A 25,179-nucleotide genomic window follows, 5' to 3' on the forward strand; every position below is an offset into this window, starting at 1 on the left:
GAGTTAAACAGTCAATACCACTCCCTGCTCTTTCTCCGTAGCCCTGTAATTTTTCCCCTTCAAGTAATTATCCAATTCCCTTTTGACTTTGACTATTGAATGCACTGCACTGCCCTTTCACTTCTAACATCATACATCCCAAAGTGCTTCACATCAGGGGCCACAAAAGATGTTAGGACAGCTAAACTAGGATTATATAAAAATATTGCAGGGTAAAAGACAAATTCAATACAAACTCAAGGTAAAGCCTGTGATTGCTTTGCAAAGAAATTGAAGTAAAACCTGGCCAAAAGAGACTCAGACCGAGCTTTGTGCATTTTTTGGGATTACCATTTTACAAATGTATAAAATGGAATGGTTAACACTTGTTATATAATAAGTGTTAATATATTAGATATATTATATAATATATATAGTATGTGTTAATACATATTGAAATACTTGAGCTATGCTGACCATCAAAATGTCAGATCCATTGACGTGGGCTACATATAAATAACGAGAATATCTCAGAAAACATTCAATGGACACTGTTGCAAATTGCACAAACGAACGTTTTAAAAATGCAAAAACCCAAACCACAGTGCTTGCAAATATATCTTTAAAAAATTGCGCCCTCTGCAACCAACCCTCGCATTTTCTTCCAATATCCCAGCGTGCAAAGGTACACACGCTTGCTGTGCGTTGGGACTGAACCTGCGTTGAACACGGAGCTGCTGCATAAAGGTTTTGGCTGGTGGAGTGTGCGAGAAGCCTGAAGATGGGAGTCCGTGTGCTGGAGAACCAGGTTAGCAAAGCCGCGTTGGGCAGCGCACGCCAGCCAGCGTTCCATTCCCGGGGCCTTGCAGCCTCGAGACGCTTTGATGGACTGATTCTCCAGGGCCGGCGTTCCATTCCCAGGGCCCTGCAGCCTTGAGACGCTTTGATGAATTGATTCTTCCGGGCCAGGGATCCATTCTCCTGGGGTCTGCAGACCCTTGCTTGATTGGATTGATTGTTTCGGGTTCCGGCTGGGATGGAACGTTATGCGGGCGGGCGCGGGGAGGAGGGATGGGACCAGGGCCAAGCCATTTTCGCCATCGCCATTTCCCGGTCCACAAGAGGTGAGGTGGGTTAGGGAAGGCGGGAGAGGAGGGGAGTGGTGGAAAATTATCTTATATGCCCCACTTTTTCACCATGATGGTTTGGTCGACACGTTAGAGCCTCTTGGCGTTCCAGTTTGCTGAAGAAAATGTAGTGTTTATTTTTGCCCCGTTTTATTCATTCACGGGATGTGGGCTTCGCTAGCTGGACCAGCATTTATTGTCCATCCCTAATTGCCTTTGAGAAGGTGGTCGTGAGCTGCCTTCTTGAACCGCAGCAGTCCCTGTGGTGTAGATACACCCACAGTGCTGTTAGGTAGGGAGTTCCAGGATTTTGACCCAGCGACAGTGAAGGAACGGCGATATAGTTCCAAGTCAGGATGGTGAGTGGTTTGGAGGGGAACTTCTAGGTGGTGGTGATCCCATGAGTCTGCTGCCCTTGTCCTTCCAGGTGGTAATGGTCGTGGGTTTGGAAGGTGCTGTCGAAGGAGCCTTGGTGAATTCCTGCACCCTTATGTGGTGAAATGGGTCAACAAGATGGATGGATGGATGACTGCAGTTTCATTTGAAAATGGCCCTTTTCCATTTGTTTCTGAGGCGAATAATTCTTTGGGATCGATGAGTTCAGCAACTTATCTCGAAGCTGGTTGTGGGTGTTGAGGTTCCCCCCCCCCTAATTTTTAGAACTGAAATGGCCCCAAATCTGAGTTTTTAAAAGACATCAGTGACTTATTCTGACAGGTTCTCATGGATTCAATATTTCTTTGGGAATAAATGCTCTTTAAATATCTTATTTTCCAATGCGTATCATGCTGCTTGAGTTTTTTTTAGACCCGATATTGTTGATTGGCTCCCGGTCTGCAAATCCTTACATGCAAAAAATGTTCTCATCTTCCCATTGAATCTCTTCATCCCTCCTCCCTCCTTAACATAACCTCTTCTAGACCCACAACTTCCCCCACTGCTCCCAAAATCTCTATCCTTCTAACTCTGGCATCTAGCATAAACTCCGCTCCCTCCATTTCCGTCAACATTAATGACCCATAGCGTCGCAGAATAAGTGAATTGTTGTTGCTTATCATTGCTTTTATAATGCAAATAACAAAAAGTTTATCAATGTTGCAAAGCTGGTATTTCAGCTACAATACTTTTTCTTAAGTTTGGTATTTTTGTCTTTAACAAACATTGTACAAAGCCTGAAAGAGAGAGCTCTGATCCTCTTGGTACAAAGAAGCTATGTTAGAGCCCAGCATTTTGGGCAAGCTTCTGGGCTGTTTTTGTATCTGGATTACTCCGTAACAAGTTTCGTAACAGTACCTTTTTGACCACCATAAGTAGGTACTCATTCTTTCTTTTTCACTTTTAACCGGACCTTTTGCACCTAAGTGGTCAGAAGACTCTCCACAGTTTACCACTCCGCGAGAAGCATTGTGGGTGGTCAGAGTCACTCTTGTGGTCAAAATTTAACCATGCCATTTTGAGAGTGGGCTGACCGGCTTTAAGAATAACATTCTTGATAGAGGGCAATGCTAGGATAATTCCATTTACAGCAGATTCAAAGTATGTGTGATAATTAAACATAATTATTGTTTTACAATATCTGTGTTAACATTAAGTATGGAGCAGTACATGCAGACATACGTATAGAATCAGTTCATGAGCTTCCTGGAAATTGAGCGATGCCCATCAAGACCAGGTATTGCCCTCGCCCTGATTATAGCTAAATTTGCTACAGAGGTTTGCTTTGCATTTTTCTTTTGTTTATGCTTTTTTTTAAAAAAGACAAGTTTTCATTGCCTGCTGGGTTTAAGTCATTGAACATGCAATGGTAGAGACCTCCGACCATGATTAGTATTCTGGTCAAAATCCTGCTATGTCATTGGAGTTTAATTCTTCAGAGAAGCCCTTGCTTCCTGCATATTTGCTCTTCTGACCTCTAGTGTTTTGTCCTGGGTGTCATTGCAATCTATAGTTAGGATCTGACTGTGTACAAGTCAAGACAGTGTTGATTTGCTGATATGGTTTAACTATATTAGCTGAAGTGTCTTTTGAAAAGAGATGTAAAAATATACCTAATTCTTACAGCAGTGAGTTAGTTAATACACCTACTGCGAATTCATTGTTGAATCTAACCCACAGTGTTTTGAGAAGGGAGACATTTTCCCAACAGCCAGAGGATCGGTAACCAGAGGTTACAGATTTAAGATAATTGGCACAAAAAAAAAGAGGAGTTGAGAATTCTTTTCACTCAGCAAATTGTTGTGATCTGGAATGTGCTTGCTGGAAAGGGGAATGGAAGCAGATTCAATAGTACCTTTCAAAAGTGAATTGCCTATAAACTTGAAAAGAGATGGGCTGTGAAGCTAATTGGATAGTTTTTTTTTTGCAAAGAACCAGCTCAGGCATAATGGGCCAAATGGGCTCCCTCTGTGCTGCATGATTCTCCTTCTGTAGTGACCGCCCAAACTCTGTGCAATTTCCAAGTGAAAATCTGTCAGGTTGTGAAATCTCGGGTAGCTGCTTTTGGCATATTTGGATTGGTTCTTGCTTCTTTTTGAAACACCATGGCACACAAGACTACAGGTCAAGTGCTGGGAAATGGATTAGAGTAGATAGGGGCTTTGATGACCGGCACGGACATGAAGGGCCTCTTACTGTGCTGTAAACTCTATGACGCTAAGGATTATAAGGATCACTATTATCTTGGAATAAGGAACTGGCAGAGACTTACTAAAACTTATAACGCATTTTGATCCACCTCACCAAAAAATGTTTATTTCCATACCAAGATATTACAAAAACATGGAAGGGGGTGGTGAGGCAACTTTCACTCAACTCTACATAGCTTTAACTTCAGATATTTCCAGATTCATCGCAGTCTGAATGCTAACCATCATGCATCTGTCCATGGCATTACCACAACACACAGAGAAGTGGATTTTTAATTTTCACCGCCTGGGTGTTAAGCATCAGCTGTTGGAGTACAGAGGAATATCGGGGTAGGTGGGGAGATGTGTGCTGGGGTGCAGGATTACCCTCCCCATAACACAGTCTGCACAATGCTTCTTCAGTGAAATGGGCATAAAATTGGGTATGTAGTTGTCCCCGTGCAACTTCCCTGTCTACATTCTGCCCCAGCAATAAAGATGGAAAGCTGCCCCAGTAACTTTGTACTCAGTAAATAACCCACACACCAGCACAATTAATATAAATTTAATAGAATTCAAATACTATTCTCGGCCAGTGGTGCAAACAGCCCTACAACTCAAGCTTGTAGTACTTTGTAAAAGCTCTAAAATTCAACCGCGAATCAAAATAATGTGAGGCTGTTCATTTCGTATCACTGTAAAAGCAAAAAAGAACAGTGGAATTTTGTAGCAGTTAACCTGAGTTGTGCAAAATGCATCCTTGATCTCTCTTTTGGTGCTTTCAGTGACCGATAATGAGTGTTTTGGGCATTACTTGCTGCAGCAATTAATGAACCTTCCTTAACAGCTGCCTGGAGGATGTGTTAGACAGGCAACTGTGAAGCTGTTGATCCTTGTTGCCAGCTGCAGTTGCTGCTTCGGTGGTGGTGGTTTAGCTTGGACTTGCTGATGTGGCACTTGGCACAGTCCCATTAGCTGCAGTTATTGTCTGCAAGTCGGACTACGATTTGCATCACATGGAAGAGCTATCCACTAATTGCTTCTGAAGAAGCAACAGTGAGTGCAGGCTCTTAAGTAAGCCACTTAAATTATTGGATCAAGACTCCTTTTATCTGATTTCTCATATACACGACAAGCGTTTTGCCACTAGGCAGAGTCAGCGTTGTAACTGATATGTTTTGGAACAGCTTTAATTTCTGCTGCATACAAACAATATTGGCTACAGCTCTTATTTCTGCAGTGTAACTGTTCAGAAATGAGAGCCATGTTCATGATCCCGATGATGCATTGTACATTACATAGCATAAAACACATCCTTTGCTCCAGTAGCTCATATCAAATACATGTCTTGTGACAAAAAATTCTCCTCATCACACTTTACTCTGCATCTGATCCCTCAGAAATCCTCCACCATTGACCAGCCATGGTGTAATGGTATAAATCACTGCTTGTCTGGAGGGGTGCAGCAACAAAAATAACATGAACCTGGATATCACCCAGAATCGACCATCTACTGACTAGGTCCTCGGCCCCTGGACTCGAGGCATCGTTAGCCCTCTGTGACTGTGGGTATAGTATTAACTATGTCCAGGATGCACGACATCAAGTCTCCAAACTTATTAGAACATAGCGGATTTTTTGGGACCCTTTTTTAAAAAAAAACTAATAGAAAAAAATCAAAATTATATTTGACCTTTCACTGAATTATCACAATTTTTTACCATAATTTTGTTAGGAAACATGTCTTTAAAACTTAAGATGCCTAAAATTAAGACAATTTTCTCAGCTATTGATTCTCATGATTTTAAAAAAGAGGTTTTAGGATAATTCAGGATAATTTATTTTCTCATTTATAGTAGTAACGGTAATGGTCACATGGTTCAATGAGGCGTGCAGGAGGCCAGAGCAGCAACCAGGCTTACCTAAAAATGATAAAAACAAAAAAACTGCGGATGCTGGAAATCCAAAACAAAAACAGAATTACCTGGAAAAACTCAGCAGGTCTGGCAGCATCGGCGGAGAAGAAAAGAGTTGACGTTTCGAGTCCTCATGACCCTTCAACAGAACTTGAGTTCGAGTCCAGGAAAGAGCTGAAATATAAGCTGGTTTAAGGTGTGTGTGTGGGGGGCGGAGAGATAGAGAGACAGAGAGGTGGAGGGGGTTGGTGTGGTTGTAGCGACAAACAAGCAGTGATAGAAGCAGATCATCAAAAGATGTCAACAACAATAGTACAATAGAACACATAGGTGTTAAAGTTAAAGTTGGTGATATTATCTAAACGAATGTGCTAATTAAGAATGGATGGTAGGGCACTCAAGGTATAGCTCTAGTGGGTTTTTTTTTATATTTTATATAATGGAAATAGGTGGGAAAAGGAAAATCTTTATAATTTATTGGGAAAAAAAAAAAGAAGGGGGTAACAGAAAGGGGGTGGGGATGGGGGAGGGGACTCACGACCTAAAGTTGTTGAATTCAATATTCAGTCCGGAAGGCTGTAAAGTCCCTAGTCGGAAGATGAGGTGTTGTTCCTCCAGTTTGCGTTGGGCTTCACTGGAACAATGCAGCAAGCCAAGGACAGACATGTGGGCAAGAGAGCAGGGTGGAGTGTTAAAATGGCAAGCGACAGGGAGGTTTGGGTCATTCTTGCGGACAGACCGCAGGTGTTCTGCAAAGCGGTCGCCCAGTTTACGTTTGGTCTCTCCAATGTAGAGGAGACCACATTGGGAGCAACGAATGCAGTAGACTAAGTTGGGGGAAATGCAAGTGAAATGCTGCTTCACTTGAAAGGAGTGTTTGGGTCCTTGGACGGTGAGGAGAGAGGAAGTGAAGGGGCAGGTGTTGCATCTTTTGCGTGGGCAAGGGGTTGTGCCATAGGAGGGGGTTGAGGAGTAGGGGGTGATGGAGGAGTGGACCAGGGTGTCCCGGAGGGAGTGATCCCTACGGAATGCCGATAAGGGGGGTGAAGGGAAGATGTGTTTGGTAGTGGCATCATGCTGGAGTTGGCGGAAATGGCGGAGGATGATCCTTTGAATGCGGAGGCTGGTGGGGTGATAAGTGAGGACAAGGGGGACCCTATCATGTTTCTGGGAGGGAGGAGAAGGAGTGAGGGCGGATGCGCGGGAGATGGGCCGGACACGGTTGAGGGCCCTGTCAACGACCGTGGGTGGAAAACCTCGGTTAAGGAAGAAGGAGGACATGTCAGAGGAACTGTTTTTGAATGTAGCATCATCGGAACAGATGCGACGGAGGCGAAGGAACTGAGAGAATGGGATGGAGTCCTTACAGGAAGTGGGGTGTGAGGAGCTGTAGTCGAGATAGCTGTGGGTGTCGGTGGGTTTGTAATGGATATTGAACATCAAGCCATTGTTTCCAGGACTGTCACTGACCTCATCTCCTCTGGGGATCTCCCTCCCACAGCTTCCAACCTGATAGTTGCCCAACCTCGGACGGCCCGCTTCTATCTCCTACCCAAAATCCACAAACAGAACTGCCCCGGTAGACCGATCGTCTCAGCTTGCTCCTGCCCCACAGAACTCATTTCTCGTTATCTTGACTCCCTTCTCTCTCCCCTTGTCCAGTCCCTTCCCACCTACATCCGTGATTCCTCTGACACCTTACGTCACATCAACAATTTCCAGTTCCCTGGCCCCTACCGCTTCCTCTTCACCATGGACGTCCAATCCCTCTACACCTCCATCCCCCACCAGGATGGTCTGAGGGCCCTTAGCTTCTTCCTCGAACAGAGGCCCGAACAATCCCCATCCACCACTACTCTCCTCCGTCTGGCTGAACTTGTTCTCACGCTGAACAATTTCTCCTTCAACTCCTCTCACTTCCTCCAAATAAAAGGTGTGGCTATGGGTACCCGCATGGGCCCCAGCTATGCCTGTCTCTTTATGGGGTATGTGGAACATTCCTTGTTGCAGTCCTACTCCGGCCCCCTTCCACAACTCTTTCTCCGGTACATCGATGATTATTTCGGTGCTGCTTCATGCTCTCGTCAGGACTTGGAAAAATTTATTAATTTTGCTTCCAATCTCCACCCCTCCATCATTTTCACGTGGTCCATCTCTGACACTTCCCTTCCCTTCCTTGACCTCTCTGTCTCAATCTCTGGTGATAGACTGTCCACCAATATCCATTACAAACCCACCGACACCCACAGCTATCTCGACTACAGCTCCTCACACCCCACTTCCTGTAAGGACTCCATCCCATTCTCTCAGTTCCTTCGCCTCCGTCGCATCTGTTCCGATGATGCTACATTCAAAAACAGTTCCTCTGACATGTCCTCCTTCTTCCTTAACCGAGGTTTTCCACCCACGGTCGTTGACAGGGCCCTCAACCGTGTCCGGCCCATCTCCCGCGCATCCGCCCTCACTCCTTCTCCTCCCTCCCAGAAACATGATAGGGTCCCCCTTGTCCTCACTTATCACCCCACCAGCCTCCGCATTCAAAGGATCATCCTCCGCCATTTCCGCCTACTCCAGCATGATGCCACTACCAAACACATCTTCCCTTCACCCCCCTTATCGGCATTCCGTAGGGATCGCTCCCTCCGGGACACCCTGGTCCACTCCTCCATCACCCCCTACTCCTCAACCCCCTCCTATGGCACAACCCCTTGCCCACGCAAAAGATGCAACACCTGCCCCTTCACTTCCTCTCTCCTCACCGTCCAAGGACCCAAACACTCCTTTCAAGTGAAGCAGCATTTCACTTGCATTTCCCCCAACTTAGTCTACTGCATTCGTTGCTCCCAATGTGGTCTCCTCTACATTGGAGAGACCAAACGTAAACTGGGCGACCGCTTTGCAGAACACCTGCGGTCTGTCCGCAAGAATGACCCAAACCTCCCTGTCGCTTGCCATTTTAACACTCCACCCTGCTCTCTTGCCCACATGTCTGTCCTTGGCTTGCTGCATTGTTCCAGTGAAGCCCAACGCAAACTGGAGGAACAACACCTCATCTTCCGACTAGGGACTTTACAGCCTTCCGGACTGAATATTGAATTCAACAACTTTAGGTCGTGAGTCCCCTCCCCCATCCCCACCCCCTTTCTGTTACCCCCTTCTTTTTTTTTCCCAATAAATTATAAAGATTTTCCTTTTCCCACCTATTTCCATTATATAAAATATAAAAAAAAAACCCACTAGAGCTATACCTTGAGTGCCCTACCATCCATTCTTAATTAGCACATTCGTTTAGATAATATCACCAACTTTAACTTTAACACCTATGTGTTCTATTGTACTATTGTTGTTGACATCTTTTGATGATCTGCTTCTATCACTGCTTGTTTGTCGCTACAACCACACCAACCCCCTCCACCTCTCTGTCTCTCTATCTCTCCGCCCCCCACACACACACTTTAAACCAGCTTATATTTCAGCTCTTTCCTGGACTCGAACTCAAGTTCTGTCGAAGGGTCATGAGGACTCGAAACGTCAACTCTTTTCTTCTCCGCCGATGCTGCCAGACCTGCTGAGTTTTTCCAGGTAATTCTGTTTTTGTTTTACCTAAAAATGAGATGTCAACCTGGTGAAGCTACAACTCAGGACTCTTGCGTGCCACACAGTGTAAGCAGCATGCGATGAACAGAGCTGAGCAATCCCACAACCAACAGATCAAATCAAACTTTGCAGTCCTGCCACATCCAGTTGTGAATGGTGGTGAACAATTAAAACAACTCACTGGAGGAGGAATCTCCACAAATATCCCCATCCTTAGTGATGGGGGAGCCCAGCACATCCGTGCAAAAGATGAGGCTGAAACATTTGCAGCAATCTTCAGCCAGAAGTGCCGAGTGGATGATTCATCTTGCCCTCCTCTGGAGATCCCCAGTATCACAGATGCCAGTCTTCAGCCAATCAGATTCATTCCACGTGATATCAAACAGCTGAAGGCACTGGATACTGCAAAGGCTATGGACCCTGACAATATTCTGGCAATAGTACTGAAGACTTGTGCTCTAGAACTTGCCGCTACCCTAGCCAAGCTGTTCCAGTACAGCTACAACACTGACATCTACCCAGCAATATGGAAAATTGCCCAGGTATGTCCTGTACACAAAAAGCAGGACAAATCCAACCCAGCCAATTGCCACCCCATCAGTTTACTCTCCGTTAGTAAAGCAATGGAAGGGGTCATCAACAGTGCTATCAAGCGGCACTTGCTTAGCAATAACCTGCTCACTGGCAGTCAGTTTGGGTTCAACCAGGGCCACTCAGCTCCTGACCTCATTACAGCCTTGGTTCAAACATGGACAAAAGAGCTGAACTCCCGAGGTGAGGCAGGAGTGACTGCGCTTGACAACAAGGCAGCATTTGACTGAGTGTGGCATCAAGGAGCCTTAGCAAGTCTGGAGTCAGTGGGAATCGGGGGAAAACTTTGATGGTTTGGGTCATACCTAGCACAAAGGAAGATGATTGTGGTTGTGGTTGTTGGAGGGCAATCATCTCGGGTCCAGGACATCACTGCAGAGTGCCTCGGGGTAGTGTCGTAGGCCCAACCATCTTCAGCTGCTTCATCAACGACAGACCTTCTATCATAAGGTCAGAAGTGGGGATGTTCGCTGGTGATTGTAGAATGTTCACCATTTGCGATTCCTCAGATACTGAAGCAGCCCGTGTCCAAATGCAGCAAGACCTGGACGATATCCAGGCTTGGGCTGACAAGTGACAATTGACATTTGTGCCACACAAGTGACAGGCAGTGACCATCTCCAACAAGAGAGAATCTAACCATCGCCTCATGACGTTCAATGGCATTACCATCACTGAATCCCCAACTATCAACATCCTGGAGATTACCATTGACCAGAAATTGAACTGGACCAGCCAAGTAAATACCGTGGCTACAAAAGCAGGTCAGAGGCTAGGAATCCTGCGGCGAGTAACTCACCTCCTGAGTCTACAAAGCCTATTCATCATCTTCAAGGCACAAGTCAGGAGTGCGATGGAATACTCCCCACTTGCCTGGATGAGTGCAGCTTCCACAACACCTGAAGCTCAACACCATCCAGAGCAAAGCAGCCAATTTGATTGGCACCCCAGCCACAAACATTCACTCCCTCCACCACTGACACACAGTAGCAATAGTGTATACCATTTACAGGATGCGCTGCAGGAATTCATCAGCACTTCGTAGCACCTTCCAAATCCACTACCACCTAGAAGGACAAGGGTAGCAGATGCATGGGAACACCACCACCTGGAAGTTCCCCTCCAATCCACAAACTATCCTGACTTGGAAATATATCATCGTTCCTTCATTGTCGCTGAGTCAAAATCCTGGAACTCCCTTCCTGACAGCACTGTGGGTGTAAGTACACCACATGAACTGCAGCAGTTCAAGAAGGCAGTTCACCATCACCACCTCAAGGGCAATTAGGGATGGGCAGTAAATGCTGGCCTAACCAGCAACACCCACACCCCATGAATGAATTTAAAAAACTATAAAACGTGTTGCTCGAGCAAAAGTCATTATCTATTACCATTATGTAGTTGTACCACTCAAAGGTTATTTAGAGCACCATCATTTTTTTGTTAAAATAATCATTTGAAACCATGAAGTGCAGCATGATGTTTGGCCTTTTATCCGAGCAATAAAAGCACAGCTCTTACTTTCCTTCACTTAACATTTTTTAGGTTTTGTTCATGTTAGTGCGATCCAACTGGAAAAGGTTGGAATATGAAAATGAGACGGTAAAGAGGCACAGGCAGCTCCTGAATCACTGACTGTGACCCCTGAGCTATCGAGTTAACCCCACTCCTGTGCTCTTTGCCCATAGCCCTGTTTGATTTCAACAGGGAAGAGAGAGAGAAATTTGATTAAATTAAGACTTAAAGTGGAGGAAAAGGAGCCACGGTAATTCCATGTTTGTGGCATTTGTTTCGAGGAATGCCCAAAGAACCATCTTTTTTGGCAAGCCATGTACGTTGATTCTGAGTAGCACAGTATGCAGAGGCTGTGATCTACAATGTATTTGGCAAGTTGAATGCTCCTGATGCAATACTGTGCTATTTTTCAGAAAGATTTTGAAATGGTGCTGAAGGAGGCAGGATGCAAACTGGTGGTTATTGACTTCTCCGCAACATGGTGTGGACCTTGTCAAACTATCAAGCCACGATTCCATGTAAGTACTAATAAAACTATTCTCCCATTTCCAGAAAGCCTTTTATAGTGGTCCTAGACAGATAAGTTCTCAGTGATGGCACTAACAGGTGCCAGCAGGTGCCAAACTCATGACGGGAAACAGCCTGGGACCTATAGAAGCCAGAGAAATAGGTTAAATATAGATTTAATTGTAAGTGCCTAAAAAGTCGAATTAGCTAGGTGATGTTGAAAGAGATCTGGGAATATTGTACACTTGTTAAACTGCTGTGGAACATTAAGAAAGCAGAATTCAGAGCTATAGTGCCAAGTCAGTAGACTAGAGGTTAGGAAGTATGTACTAAACTGTACAATACTCTGATCAGACCATGCCTTGAGAACTGACTTAAGTACAGACTCCAGCCAGCACCCGATGACTGAGTCCCAGCAGCAGCTTACATTTATCTGGTAATGCAGTAAAAGTGTTCCAGGGTGTTTCACATACGTGTTATCAAACAGCATTTTGGAGTGAACCATGTAAGGAGTTATTAGGGCAGGTAAAAGAGGTTAGTTCTAAGAAACATCTATAGAGGACAGAGAAGTTGAGAGGTTCAGCGAGGGAATTCCGGAGCTTAGGGACCAAGCAGCTGAAGACACGGCCACCGGTTTTGGAGCTCGGGAACACTCGAGGATGGTTGTTCCCTCTTTTGGAACTCTGCAACTCCTGTCGATGCACAGAAACAAAACAGAACAAAGTAGAGGTGAGTTTCGATTTGTCGCAATACTGCCAAACACTGAATTGCCATTAAATAAATCTCAAAATATGTAAATACACTTGACTAGTTAGGCAATGCACGGATTTTCTCTGACCTTGAATCATTCGTCAACATGTCCATGTATGAAGGGCATCCAGGATTGTTGGGTAGCAGTTGAATGCAGAGATGACCAGGAAAGGAAGAAGATGAGCTACTAGTTTGAAGAATGTTTCATAAGTATTTGTGTGCTTCTATTCATTTTTTTAAAAATTGTATTGCTTACCTAATTGATGATAAGTCTTTGTGCCACAGTTTTTGGCACTGCCAACATTTGTTTCCACCCCCTGGATGTGAGATATGGATTACCCCACTGGAATCTCTCTTTTTGGAAGGAAGAGAAAGAGCAACCAAGGGATTCCAGGCAGGTGAAGTTGGCACCATAGGATGACTTTCCCAACTACTGTTGCTCTACAACTTGGAAACATAGACAGGGTTTTTTTTAACATAAGGAATAGAAGCAGGAATAGGTTAGACGCCCTCAAACCTGCTCCGCTTTCAATAAAATTATGACTGAAGCTAGAATAGTTCCAGGATTCCTGTGGTGAGGCTCAGAAAGAGTTGCGCTTCTAATATAATTCGACCTGCACTCTTAGCACTGCTGGCAATGCTGCAAGTTGCCTTCAGGCCTTGTCTTTTATGTCTTTGGTTTCTTGTAGGCAGTGTTGGCATTGCGGAATGCCAAAGATGGCAGTGTTTCCTCTACCCATCCAGCATGATGTTCGTTTTACAAACCTGAAATTAGATTTGGTGCAGCAAAGTGCTCTGGTATTTGATTCTGGTTTTCAAAGGATAGTTCAACCCGTTCTAATGGCTGTCTGGATTTTTGTCCCATCCCCTATTGACTTCCTTCCTCCAGTGGTTCGCAACAACACACTTCGAGTAAGTGTGAAACAAAAGTAGGAAACAGACTTGATTCATACAACGCAGGGGGTCAGTCTGTACAATAAAAAAAATGTAGCTTTGGAATTCTCTCTTCAGATCTCCAACTTACATTGGGAAATGATTTTCTTTCATACAGCGCAATTTGCTTACTTCAAAGATGCATTTCAGAACTAACACATTGTGATTTATCTGGCCTGGATCTGCTCAAGAACAGCTTATTTATAGAAATAATCTTGGTCATTATACTTCAGTTGTACTTTACACAAGCAAGACTTGATGATCTATCTGTTCTTGGACTCCCTCAAGGACAGGTTATTGACTGATTATTTACCTAACTGTGCATTCTGTACTATGGTAAATTGACCCCTGTGCCTATGTTTATTATATCAGTCACTAATGCTCGGGGGTATCTGTTTGTGTACTGTTCTGGTCACCATGTTACAGGAAGGACATAATTACTCTGGAGAGAGTACAGAGGAGATTGACAAGAATGTTGCCAGGGCTTGAAAATTGCAACAATAAAGAGAGATTGGGTAGGCTAGTGTTGTTTTCCTTAGAAGAAGAGACTGAGGAGTGACCTAATTAAGGTGTACAAAATTATAAGGGGCCTAGGTAGGGTAGACAGGAAAGACGTGTTTCCCCTAGCTGAGGGGTCAATTACCAGGGGGCATAGATTTAAGGTGACTGGTAGAAGGATTAGAGGGAACATGAAGAAAAACGTTTTCACCCAGAGGTTGATGGGTGTCTGGAATTCATTGTCCAAGTTGGTGCTTGACGCTGAAGAGCTCAACTCATTTAAAAGGTACCTGGGCGCACCTGAAGTGCTGTAAACTGCAAGGCTATGGATCAGGTGCTGGAAAGTGAGATTAAAAATGAGTGACTAGCTGCTTTTTATGACTGGCGCAGACACGATGAATGGCTTCTTTCTGCGCCATAGCTTTTCTGTGGTTCTATGGTTCTATATTGTGGTGCAGTGGGTAACGTCCCTGCCTCTGAGCCAGAGGCCATCCATCCTTCTTTGGTCAAACAGGTTGATCAACCTGCAAAATCCTTCCAACACATGCCAGTAGCAGGTGGTAAAAGAGAGAGATTCCTGGTCAGCCATGTGATGGAAAGAACATTGAAGTCTCTATCATCATTATCCATAGCTCCAGACTACAACATGTATGTAAAAGTGCATGTTGCCTGAGCAACTCCAACTCCAAGTGAACTGTAATGCACTGCCACCACTGATGTTCATTGGGTATTAATTGAGTGTTAATTGCATTTGCTGGTGGGCATTAACTGGGGATTCACTAATGCTCCTATAAATGAGAGCAAACAGGTTTACAAAAGAGGAGCAGCACTAAAGGGCATTATCCACTCTGGGAATGACATTTTAATTCGAGTTATTAAGTTTTCTTTAAAACTTTGGTTTGCTTTTGTTACAGTGGGTCAGTAGTGCCTCTTGTAAATGTGGCACTTAATTAGTAATGGGTTTACAAAAGAGGCATAAATAGATTGAAATTTTGGTTGTTACGTTTGGAGGTGCATGCTTGTAATGTGTGTCTCAGTAAATAAAAATATAAGGTGTAAATCTGGATTAGAGCAACTAAAGCTATGTATTAGTCACTTATGTTCATTGATGCTCAAAATCTCTTCGCACAGACATCCCTTGTAGGTGGTGATAAGACATCTCAAACATTCCATACAGAAACCTCCCTGTTTATCTTGCTCTAAGACCAAAGGCTTGTTTAATTATTAAACCATAAATCTCCACATGTCCAACAGTCCCCCTGTATCCACTTACCCCTTCAGTGGATATAATTCTATAAATCGCACCCATGTGGCAATTTTCTATTTCCCCTAGCCAACTGATCAAGGTAAACCAAGAAGCAGCACAAGGGTGGCACAGGTTTAAACTAATTCAGGGTTAATTTAAGGCTGAGGTCTGGGTGAGCAATCAACCCCTGAAATAGATTTCCAAGAAACCCAGTAGAGGCATAGTGTTCAATAACTTGGGGGTTTCTTGGATGTGATGTGGTGGGGGGAGGGATCTGTCTTTTTAGGCTAAATGAAATAAGATAGGCCTCACCTTTTATTAAGATGAATACAGATAACATTAGTGATCAACTGGTAAGCGATTAAGATTTATTTTTGTAAGCTAAAGTTTCCTGTGGCCTTGCAGTTTTCTTTGTCCACGTTGAATCTCAAGCCTAAATGACACTCAAACTACCTTGGCTTTTTAACACTATCCATATCACAGTGTCACATAGCCTTTGAATCACTCGTGGTTTTCTGCTTCAACTTGGATGTCTATCTTTGTAAATACTTTGGGATGCATTACTGTACTGAGATTTTTCTATTATCGGGTGTGAGTGAATAAAAGAATAAATAACTAGTCACAACCATTTCCTGTAATGCATGTGAACAAGGGGTGACATTTCCCATTCTCAATTGTGCAATTGGCATAATTGTGTGCAGTTAGGAGCTACCCTGACTTTCATGTTTAGCCTCTTCATTTATAAGTCAGCGGTGGTGAGCAAAGTCCAGAGTGCAATTTCGAAGAACAGTCATGTTGGACTCAATGTTAACTCTGTTTCTCTCTCCACATATGCAGCCAGACCTGCCGAGTGTTTCCTGCACTGATATGTTTTTATTCCGGAATACCGAATATTGCCACTCAAGCTGAAATCAAAAATTAGTGATTAGGCGATGCCAAGTTTGGGTTTTGGTTTGATGGGTTGGGATTTTCAAGTAAGTGAACAGTTTTCAAGTCTTCGATGGCCATGAGTTTTTAAGACAGGTTGAAGAATTGAGTAAAGGTAAAGAAACATTTGGCACATGAGGACATTGAGCTTGTTGGAGTTGGTGTTAGAATGGAGGGAAACTGGGAGTTCCACTAGTGGTCAGAAGCAATTCTGTCAATGGGCACAGGTAAACTGAAGGCGAAACGAAGCAAGGTAAAGAGGTGTGGTAGCTTTTTGATTAGGGTTTGCATAGAGAAAGTTGGATTCTATCCAGTGGCCAGGAATACCAGGTTTGCCTGGAGGGATCGCCCTTTGACTTTCCACCCACTAATTTTAATATTCACACTCAAGTCTGTGACAGATGGTCCTTAGTGTTGAAGGGGAAACTGTGGACCTGTAACTTTGAATATCTGGAAGAAGCTTTCCCTTGCTCCTTTTGAAGGGTGTGGATAAATTTTAAAAACATAGGGGCTGGGATTTTCTGGCCCCAGCAGGTGGGTCTCACTGCAGTAGATGTGGCGAGCCAGCCAAAAGTCCATTGACTTCGATGCACCAGTAAATCTTGCCAGCGGGCAAGACCGGAAACTTCTGCCGAGTGATTCAGTCATTACATTGCATGCCCATCATGTCGGTGCTGATTCTCCAAATGAAGTGCACTTAGTGCCATTCCTCTGCCTTCTCCCCGCAGTGCTGCACATTCTCTTCCTTTTCAGATAGTAATCCAGTTCTCTCTTGACTGACTCGATTGAACCTGCCTCCACCACACGCTCAGGCAGCAACTTCCAACTCTTAACCACTCGCTGTGTGAAAAGTTTTCTCCTCATGTCTCCATTGCTTCTTTTGCCAATTACCTTAAACCTGTGCTCTCCCAGTCTCGGTCTTACCATCAGTGGGAACAGTTTCTCCCTGTTGACTCTGTCCAGATCATTCACGATTTTGAATACAAAATCAAACCTCCTCTCAAACCTTCTCTTCTCTTCAAGGAAATTCTGCATCCCTGGAATCATTCTCGCGAATCTTTTCTGCACACTCTCTATAAAAACAGGGAGGTTATGCTGAACCTTCATAAAGCTGTGGTCCAGCCACAACTCGCGTATTGCATCTTGTTCTGATCGCTACACTTAAGGAAGGCTGCGAGAGTCTTTGAGGGGGTGCAGAGGAGATTTACCAGAATTGTTCCAGGAATAAGGAATTTTAGCTGCAAATTTAGGTTGGAGAAACTAGGATTGTTCTCCTTGGACAAAAACAGAATTACCTGGAGTTGACGTTTCGAGTCCTCATGACCCTTCAACAGACTCAACATCAACTCTTTTCTTCTCCGCCGATGCTGCCAGACCTGCTGAGTTTGTCCAGGTAATTCTGTTTTTGTTTTGGATTTCCAGCATCCGCAATTTTTTGTTTTTATTTTTGTTCCCCTTGGAGCAGAGGAGATTGGATGCAAGTGTACAAAATTATGACAAATTTAAATAAGGTAGACAAAGAAATACCATTCCCATTGGCTGACAGTACAAGGACTAGGGGTCACACATACATAGTTTTGGGTATGAGATGCAGGAGAATGTGAGGAAGAACCGCAAGTGGTAATGACCTGGAGCTTGCTGTTAACGAGGGTGCTGGAAGTGAAGATGATCAATGACTTCAAAAGGAAATTGGATGGAGACTTGAAGGAAATAAAATTGCAGGGCTCGGGGGATAGAGCACGGGAATGGATTTCTCTACAGTGTGGACTCGATGGGCTGAATGGCCACCTTCTGTATCATTATAACTAATGCTATCACTTTTTAAGTTTGGGTTGTATATTGGTTGACAGTCAAGAACCATCCAATCAGGGAATGAGGGGCCCATTTGCTTCCTGATTGGTGCAGGAAGGTGGTTTTCACAGCTATACCCAAGTTGGGCAACCCTTCTTTGGTGATTAAGCTCCTCTTTTTTGTTAACCCTAAATGGGTGTTATGAGTGTTCGTTGATTCAATGTTAGTGTGTTTTTGACCCCTTGCATTTTAATTGAACAAGAAATATAAGCCAGTCATCATGCATTCCATGTCATGGACTCCTCAAGCATTTGGTGAAAATGGTTAAATGAATTTTAGTATGTCAATAAAATGCTAAATTAATTTGGTGTACTCCTGGACTATTCCGTTTGACAGGAAACTTAGACTGAACCATTAAATATTGGTAAATAGTTTAAAGATGTACAATAAGTCTTTACTGAGTCTGAAACTTTTAACCAAGTGAGATAATATTAGCAAAAGTTAAGGATCTTAAAAATTGATATATTGTGAGATTTAGAATATTAGAAGAAGCAGCCTGTTTTGTCATTCAACTAAAATATGACTGATCTGTATCCCAACTCCATCTTACCTGCCTAGGTTCTGTAATTTTTACTATACTTAACAAAAATTTACCAATCCCAGTAGAATGTTTATAATTTTAGAATGATCTTTGTCCATCCCTCACTTTTCATGTGTCTTTTATTACTTTTATTTCTTTGTGTTTTGCACTGTTAACTGATCTGTGGAATACCCAGCCACACAATTAAACAGTTACGGAGTGAGTTTCAGTACTTCTTCACTGATGGAATGTTTTTATATCTCTACAGGAATTGGCAGAGAAAAACCCAAGTGTAATTTTCTGTGAGGTAGATGTGGATGATGCACCAGTAAGTTGGAACCCACCAAACTGGATAATTCAGATTATCCCAAATGTAGTTCAATACATGAAAACATTAAGTGCCCAAGTCTAGAGATCTGTTAGTGTACACAAGAACAATCTTCACAGAATTGAATCTCTCAATTGTTATGGCGCAGAAGGAAGCCACTCGGCCCATCATGCCTGCACCAGCTCTCCAAGTGGGCAACTCACCCAGCACCATTCCCCCGTCTTCTCCCCATAACCCTGCATACTCTTCCTTTTCAGATAACAGTCTAATTCCCCTTTGAAAGCTTCAATTGAACTTGCCTCCACCACACTCTCAGTGCGTTCCAATCCCTAACCACTCACTAATAAAGTTTCTTTTCCAATCACTTATGCTTTTTTTTTGACTAATTACATTAAATCTGTGCCCTTTCGATCTTTTCATCAGTGGGAAGTTTCTCCCTATCTGCTTTGTCCAGACCCCCCATGATTTTGAATACCTCTAATAAATCTCCAATCTTTATAAAATACTGGCCCAGCTGGACTACCGTGGCCAATCCTTGGCACCACAATTCAGATAGGATGTCAAGGCCTTAGAGAGGGCACAGACAAGATTTACTAGAATGGTACCAGGGATGAAAAACTTCAGTTACTTGGAGAGACTGGAGGAACTGGATTATTCTCTTTAGAATAAAGCAAAGGAGATTTGATAGAGGTGTTCAAAATCATTAAAGGTTTTGATAGACTAAGCAAGGCAGAACTGTTTCATGTGGTAGAAGCGTTGGTAACCAGCGGAGAGAGTTTTAAGGTAATTGGCAAAAGAACTAGGTACAACATGAAAGGAGGGAAATAAAACTTTACACAGCAAGTTATGATGTAGAATGCACTGCCAGAAGCAGATCCACGAATGGTTTTTAAAGGGAAGTTGAATATATACTTGAAGAGAAGCATGTGCAGCACTATGGGGTAGGAGAAGGGGAATGAAACTAATTAGATAGTTCTTTCAAAGAGCTGGCACAGGCACGATGGGCAGAATGGCCTCTTCCTTTGCTGAATCGCTCTCTGATGTATAGTTTGAACAAAAATCCTTTGTTATTCATGGTTTTGCCCAACTACAAATTAACTTGCAACCTGATAACCTGGATTTCAGTGTAACTTTAGAAAACTGTTTTAATTGAGCCTATTCTGCCATTCCATTAGATCGATCATGGCTGATCTGTATCTTAAAGCCCTCTACTTGCCTTGCTTCCATATACCTTAATGCTCATGGATAGCAAAAACCTATCAAATTCAGTTTTGAAATTTTCAGTTGACCTCCAGCCTGAACTTTTTTTCAGCAGTTGGGGATAGGGGAGAGAGTTCCAGATTTCCACTACCTTAAGCATAGCTTCCTGACATCACCCCCGGGTGCCATAGTTTGTGTTTTAGGGTTAAGCCCCTGGGACACTCTCCCCTTACTCCTTTCCTTTGAACTATCCTATCAACTCCTTTAATTAGCTTAACCTTGATTACATCACCCCTTTAATCCTTTCTGCATAAGAGATTAGAAACGTTCATTATCTGTAATGCATCATACAAGTTAATATTCATTGTACAAGTTTTACCTGATGTTGTTTGAGTTGTGTTACGTTCTATTGAACTAACTTGTGGCTTGTCATCTTTAGGATCTTGCTGAACAATGTCAAATAAGTTGCATGCCAACATTCCATTTCTACAAGGAAGGAGAGAGGGTAAGTTCTGGAGAGTTAAATGATTATCACAATTGTGACATTGGTATCTGAGCCAGCTCTTCCCAAGTTATTTCCCAATACTGCCCCATTTTAACACTCAACCCTAGACGCCAACAAAAGCAAAACAGCATAGGAACATTCAGTATTTAATTATTGAGCTTCACATGTTATAGATCAACACATCATATACATCATATAAATATGAAAATCCAAGGCCCGCGGTGTAGCAAAGGAAGGCTTTTTAATCCTTTGTGTCCAATCCAACTTGATCAGAGTTCTAGATTTTCACTTTTTTTCTCTGCAAATAAATAATGTTGACTTGCATGCAGAGTGTGCCTTATATAGGATTGCAGTTCTACAGGTTGCAGCTGTCATTAGTATCTTGCCCAACTGGGGGTTCATGTGTGAGTGTTTTTTTTTTTGTTTTAAATAAGATCTATATTTTTAATTAGCATTGGGTCAGTTTTGTAGGCACGGTGTTCAAATGGATTTGCAATTCCATCTTTCAGAATGATGGGTAAAAATGCATGGTTAGATGGCAATGCCTTAACCATTTGCGTGTTGTAAGGCTACTTACATCCTTATCAAGGGAGTGCTAACCTTCTCTCCTTAATAGCTGTGGGAGGAGCTAACCCAGCGGCACCTAAACCCCTCTACAGAACGCACTACAAACACTTCCAAAATATGACTGTCTTTCTGTCTCTTGAGAAATATAAACTGTTTATACTGATCCTTGTTAATGTAATGTTAATGATATAAAAATTACATTTTCTCCCTTTTTGATATATACTGTCAAGTTCTCTCGTTAAAGTTGCCTCAATGTCTGTACTAGGAAGAAAAGCCTTTACGCACAAGAGGGGAAAAAATATCCAGGTTACAATTTGGCAACCCTACACATGTCCCCTACACCAACCTGAGCGTGTCCTTTTGAAGTTCTACTCTACAGTTCACAATGCCCCCATATCATCTGCAAATTTGGAAATTGTGTCCTGTACACCAAGGTCTAGGTCATTTTATATCAGGAACAGCAAGTGTCCTAACATCAACCCCTGGGGAACTCCACTACAAATCATCTTCCAGTCTGAAAAACAACCATTAACCACTATTGTTTCCTGTCACACAGCCAAATTCGTACCCATGTTGCTACCGTGGCCATGAGCTCTGGAACTCCCTACCTAAACCCCTCTGCCTCTCTCTACTCTTTAAATGGAACTCCTTGAAGCTTGTGTCTTTAACCAAGATGTTGATTGCATGTCCTAATGTCTCTTATGTGACTTAGCAACATTAACAAAATTTGATACAATGAAGCTGGGGGGCGGGGGCTGTTTGGGCGGGAGGGTATGGGAGGGGTGACCCCACCACCTTCCCAAACTGGCCCCCACCCCCACCCTCCCCCAGTCAAGGTTCAGGCAAGAATGGTGGAGGACAGCCTTCCTGCTCGGAGGCCAATTGAGGCCCTTAAGTAATCATTACCGGGGGAAGTGGTGGTGATGGTAGTGGGGAGGGGTCCTTCGCACTCGGGCTCTCTGTATTTGATCAAGAGACCTGGCTTTATGAAGTGGGAGGGGCTGAGAAGTAACACGGGGCTCCTACTGATTCTCCACCCGGAGAGTGAAACCCCCTAATGCACTCATTAAATTTTGCCTGTTGTGTCCATGAATTCCTAATATTAAATGCAGGAAATCATCACGAATTACTTTGGATTTTTTTTTGTTTGACCACTATCCTCCATGAGCATGTGCAGTGATGTGCATTGAAGTCTTGTGGTTTGATTTTTCTGTGAAGGGCAGAATGAATATTATATACGATTGTGGTTATGGAATCCAAAGTTTAAATTCTGTGCTCACCACTTTTTTGTCTTTTTTTGCATCATAAATTGTAGCAATTGGAACTTGGTTAATGGAAATGCGAGATTTAAATTGACCTATGAATATACAAATTTGGATCAGGAGTAGGCCACTCACTCCCCTGAGCCTCCCCCACCATTCAGTAAGATCATGTCTGATCTGATTGTAACCTACACTCCACATTCCCACCTACCCTTGATAACCTGTCATCCCCATTGCTTATCTAGCCTACCTAGCTCTGCCTTAAAAATATTCAAAGACTCTGCTTCCAGTGCCTTTTGAGGGAGAGAGTTCCAAAGACTCTCAACCCTCAGAGCTAATGACTAGAGTTCTCTGGAATGTGGTTTCAACAGTAAGAGGGAAGGAAAGGCTTTTGCACTTGTCCTTCACAATATGGAGCACAGCAGTCTAAGTCACCTGGGCAATTGCACCAATGCTGGTTGAGGTTTGATTCTGCATATACATAAAATCGGGAGGACTTCCTCTGTACAACGTTTTTACCACCTTTTATAATAAATGTTGCTTTGCTGAATGTCCTCCTTAGCTGCCCTGAAAGACTTCAGTTTTAAATCATGTTAGGGTTTATTCAAATATATGTTTAATATTAATAGTAGAATTTCTGTTTCCTTAGGTGTTTGACTTTGCTGGAGCCAATCGAACAACACTGGAAGACAAAATTCGAGAGCTGCAGTAATGGCCTTTAATCTTAATGAAACCTGTGTTTCAAACCAAAAATAAATCAATAATTAATCTTAGTTTCTGGTGAGGGTATTTAATTGTCTACGATATGAAAATCATTTCAGTTAGGTTTCCAACTGTAAAGACGCATTTCCTCTTGACGTGAAATGATTGTAAAGTCTGGTTATCTGTCTGGTCATTGGGGACAGTGTAAGGGTGCAATAATACAGGCCACGTTAAATTTAATGCAAAAACAATTTCAGCTTGCATCATTGTAGATTGCCAGGCTGGGAATCGGGCGTTAGTCCGACTACCCGAGCATGTTGAAGGGAAGACGTGAGACTGCTTTTTTGTGTTGGTAGGGTCACATCCGTTGAAGTTTGCACAGGCAGTAATGTAATTCCAGCTGGCACTGAAGCACATTTTTAAGTCCCTAGTTGCTCTATTGGAGAAACTTTATAAACTGTTAAAAAGAAAGTGCGCACTCTCTCTTTGAGTCTTCTCACTTTTCTTTCTATTCCAATCTCCTGTTTTAAAGAAGGAATGAAAACCTTTTGCCTCTATCTTATACACATTTATTTAACATTAGATCTGACTTAGAAACTGTGTTCTGCTGCCCTGAAATTTGGGAAGTGGTGGATCTGATTTTGAAGTGTGCTGTCATGCAAATTGAAATTGCTGTTTGCATTTTTATACATTTTTTTTCCCTCTCTCTCTCTCTCTCTCTCTGTTTCCCTCCCTCCCCCCTTCGTTCCACGTTTCCACTAATTACTGCTTAATGTAAAAGCGCATCCGAGGATTATTTAATTACAGGACAAATGGGGTTCTTATTGAAAATTTAAAATTGGATTGATCACAAACTTACTGCTTCCGAATTTAAACCATTTCTCTCTGCAAGAATTTGTGCCCCATGCTATATCTTAACCTCGGAGTGCTCGATGCTGACATGAAATTCAAAATACACGTTATTTTGTGAAAATGAGAACAGATATTAACCCTTCAGTTGGTTCTTGCATAAACTGCACTTAATGCAGACAATATATAAACCCAGCACAGCTAATTAAACACAGCCTTTACCTCTTGAAGTTTAAAAGGTTCAGTCTCCAGACATTACAATCATTGAGAGAGCCATGACAATCAGTGCAAATAGACAAAGCTTAAATTATATCATTTTTCTGCCTCATTCTTTACATTGTGGGTAGTTTTGTGTTTACAGATAACAAAATGAACTTGGATCGACTGGATAAATATTTATAATTTACTGAAACTTAACTGTTAAATGAGGTTTTCAGCCATTGAAAGTCTTTTTTTCGCTAAAATAGCTGCCAATGCCATTTTCACTTCATGTACTTTCTAAATTCAAAAATGTAACAAGCATGATGGTAAGTATGTTTTAATGTCCCGATTGTTAAAAGTGCCTTTGGCGCCTAACAAGATGTGTTTTATTAAAAAGAAACTTGATTCTTTTAAATTTGAGCTTTATTCTTGTCTCTCACAATACAAACAGTAGTCTCAGAGCTGTGCAAAAAGCAAAAAAAGAGGACAGCAAATGCCGGAAATCAAATTAAAACAAAATGTTGGAAATACTCAGCAAGTCAGCCAGCATCTGTGAAGCTGAGAAATAGAGCTGATATTTCGAGTCTGGGATGCGTTTTCAGCTGTGATTGAATAAGACGTGATCACTTCATCGAAACGCTCTGGGTACCCTTGAATATATATTTTATATCTGTCTTTACCAAGGAAATAGATGCTACACAAGTCAGTAAAAGAAGAAACAAAAACAGAATTATCTGGAAAAACTCAGTAGGTCGGGCAGCATCGGCGGAGAAGAACAAAGTTGACGTTTCGAGTCCTCATGACCCTTCAACAGAACTAAGTAAAAATAGGAGGGGGGTGAAATATAAGCTAGTTTAAGGTGGGTGGGGAGAGAGAAGTGGGGGGTGGGGTGGTGGTTGTAGGGACAAGCAAGCAGTGATAGCAGATAATCAAAAGATGTCACAGACAAAAGAACAAATGTGTTGAAGGTGGTGATATTATCTA

General features: G+C 42.8%; 1 protein-coding gene and 1 pseudogene across 1 annotated transcript; one reads left to right on the forward strand and one right to left on the reverse strand.

Annotated features, from left to right (window-relative positions):
• Window positions 1–633: 633 nt before the first annotated feature.
• Window positions 634–24,610, forward strand: LOC121276865 (thioredoxin-like). Its single transcript, XM_041185446.1, has 5 exons — window positions 634–787; window positions 11,763–11,867; window positions 18,850–18,909; window positions 20,549–20,614; window positions 23,093–24,610. Exons 1-5 carry the CDS (start codon window positions 761–763, stop codon window positions 23,153–23,155), a joined length of 321 nt encoding a protein of 106 aa, XP_041041380.1. The 5' UTR covers window positions 634–760; the 3' UTR covers window positions 23,156–24,610.
• Window positions 21,134–21,233, reverse strand: LOC121277547 (annotated as a pseudogene).
• Window positions 24,611–25,179: the final 569 nt, after the last annotated feature.

The sequence above is a fragment of the Carcharodon carcharias genome, chromosome 4 (genome assembly GCF_017639515.1).
Source record: "Carcharodon carcharias isolate sCarCar2 chromosome 4, sCarCar2.pri, whole genome shotgun sequence".
NCBI classification, from domain to species: Eukaryota; Metazoa; Chordata; class Chondrichthyes; order Lamniformes; family Lamnidae; genus Carcharodon; species Carcharodon carcharias.